This window comes from Sinocyclocheilus grahami, unplaced genomic scaffold (genome assembly GCF_001515645.1).
Source record: "Sinocyclocheilus grahami isolate Dianchi unplaced genomic scaffold, SAMN03320097.WGS_v1.1 scaffold1255.1, whole genome shotgun sequence".
NCBI lineage: Eukaryota > Metazoa > Chordata > Actinopteri > Cypriniformes > Cyprinidae > Sinocyclocheilus > Sinocyclocheilus grahami.
In genome coordinates this window covers 47,437-48,311 of record NW_015506434.1, presented here as the reverse complement: position 1 = coordinate 48,311, position 875 = coordinate 47,437, and the positions used below count along the sequence as shown (strand labels likewise).

The window sequence follows — 875 nt, the reverse complement described above, 5'->3', positions numbered from 1 at the left end:
TATATATATATATATATATATATATATATATCCAAAAAATATCCAAAATCCTCTTTGTAAAAATCTTTAACTCATATGAACAAAATGAAACAAGAATTTTGAACCTGGCTTTATCCGATGTTCAGATTTATTCTGGAAATGTATGCAAATTAGTGCATATTTAATAGGGTTATATCTCATTTGCATAGCTAAACATGACCTTTTAGAAAACTTGTAATACAAAAAAACTAAGGTTGTTTTGTTGTTGTGATTATCCTGCTCAACTGAACTCTTGTCATTTCAGGCAAAAATCATTGATCATTGTGACATGACTGTATTTTTACTTGCAGGAGAAAATGGGGGCGTCAGAGGTGAGTCATATTATTTATAGTAATTCTAATTATATATTAATATAATAATGTTATATTATTTACAATAATTTAATGGATAGTTCACCTTCAGTTGCTGGTCCCCACTGACTTCCATGGAAAAAAAACACTATGCAAGTCAATGGGGACCAGCAACAGAAGGTGAACTATCCCTTTAAATTTATAATAATTTTGATACAGTTTACCATATTCAGCTTTATGACCTCCATAAGTAATTCACAATCATAGAGGATGTAGATGTTTATAATAATAAAAGGTTGTGATACAGTTATTCTGCTGTTTTACATATTTGCATTTGTTCATAGCAGATGCTTTGATCCAATGTGACTTACAAATAGAACTTCTTTTTCACAAAACATTTGGACTTTTTCAGAGAAGCTAAAACATTTTAAGATTTTGATGCTGAATGTGAGGAAAATAATAAACTGAGAAAAAATGGACAGAATTAGAAGATATAAAAAATGAAGCTAGATATTTCCAAAGCTAGAGAGATGATAATGTGAATCA

At 29.0% G+C, this 875-nt stretch overlaps 1 protein-coding gene across 1 annotated transcript in view; it reads left to right on the top strand.

Moving 5' to 3' along the window:
• The first annotated feature begins 312 nt into the window (after positions 1-312).
• LOC107568543 (protein CROWDED NUCLEI 3) overlaps positions 313-875 on the top strand; it is a 4,470-nt gene continuing 3,907 nt past the window's right edge. Inside the window, exon 1 of the mRNA XM_016254506.1 lies at positions 313-350. Coding sequence (XP_016109992.1) covers positions 336-350 — 15 coding nt within the window. The 5' untranslated portion in view covers positions 313-335. The remainder of the gene's footprint in view (positions 351-875) is intronic.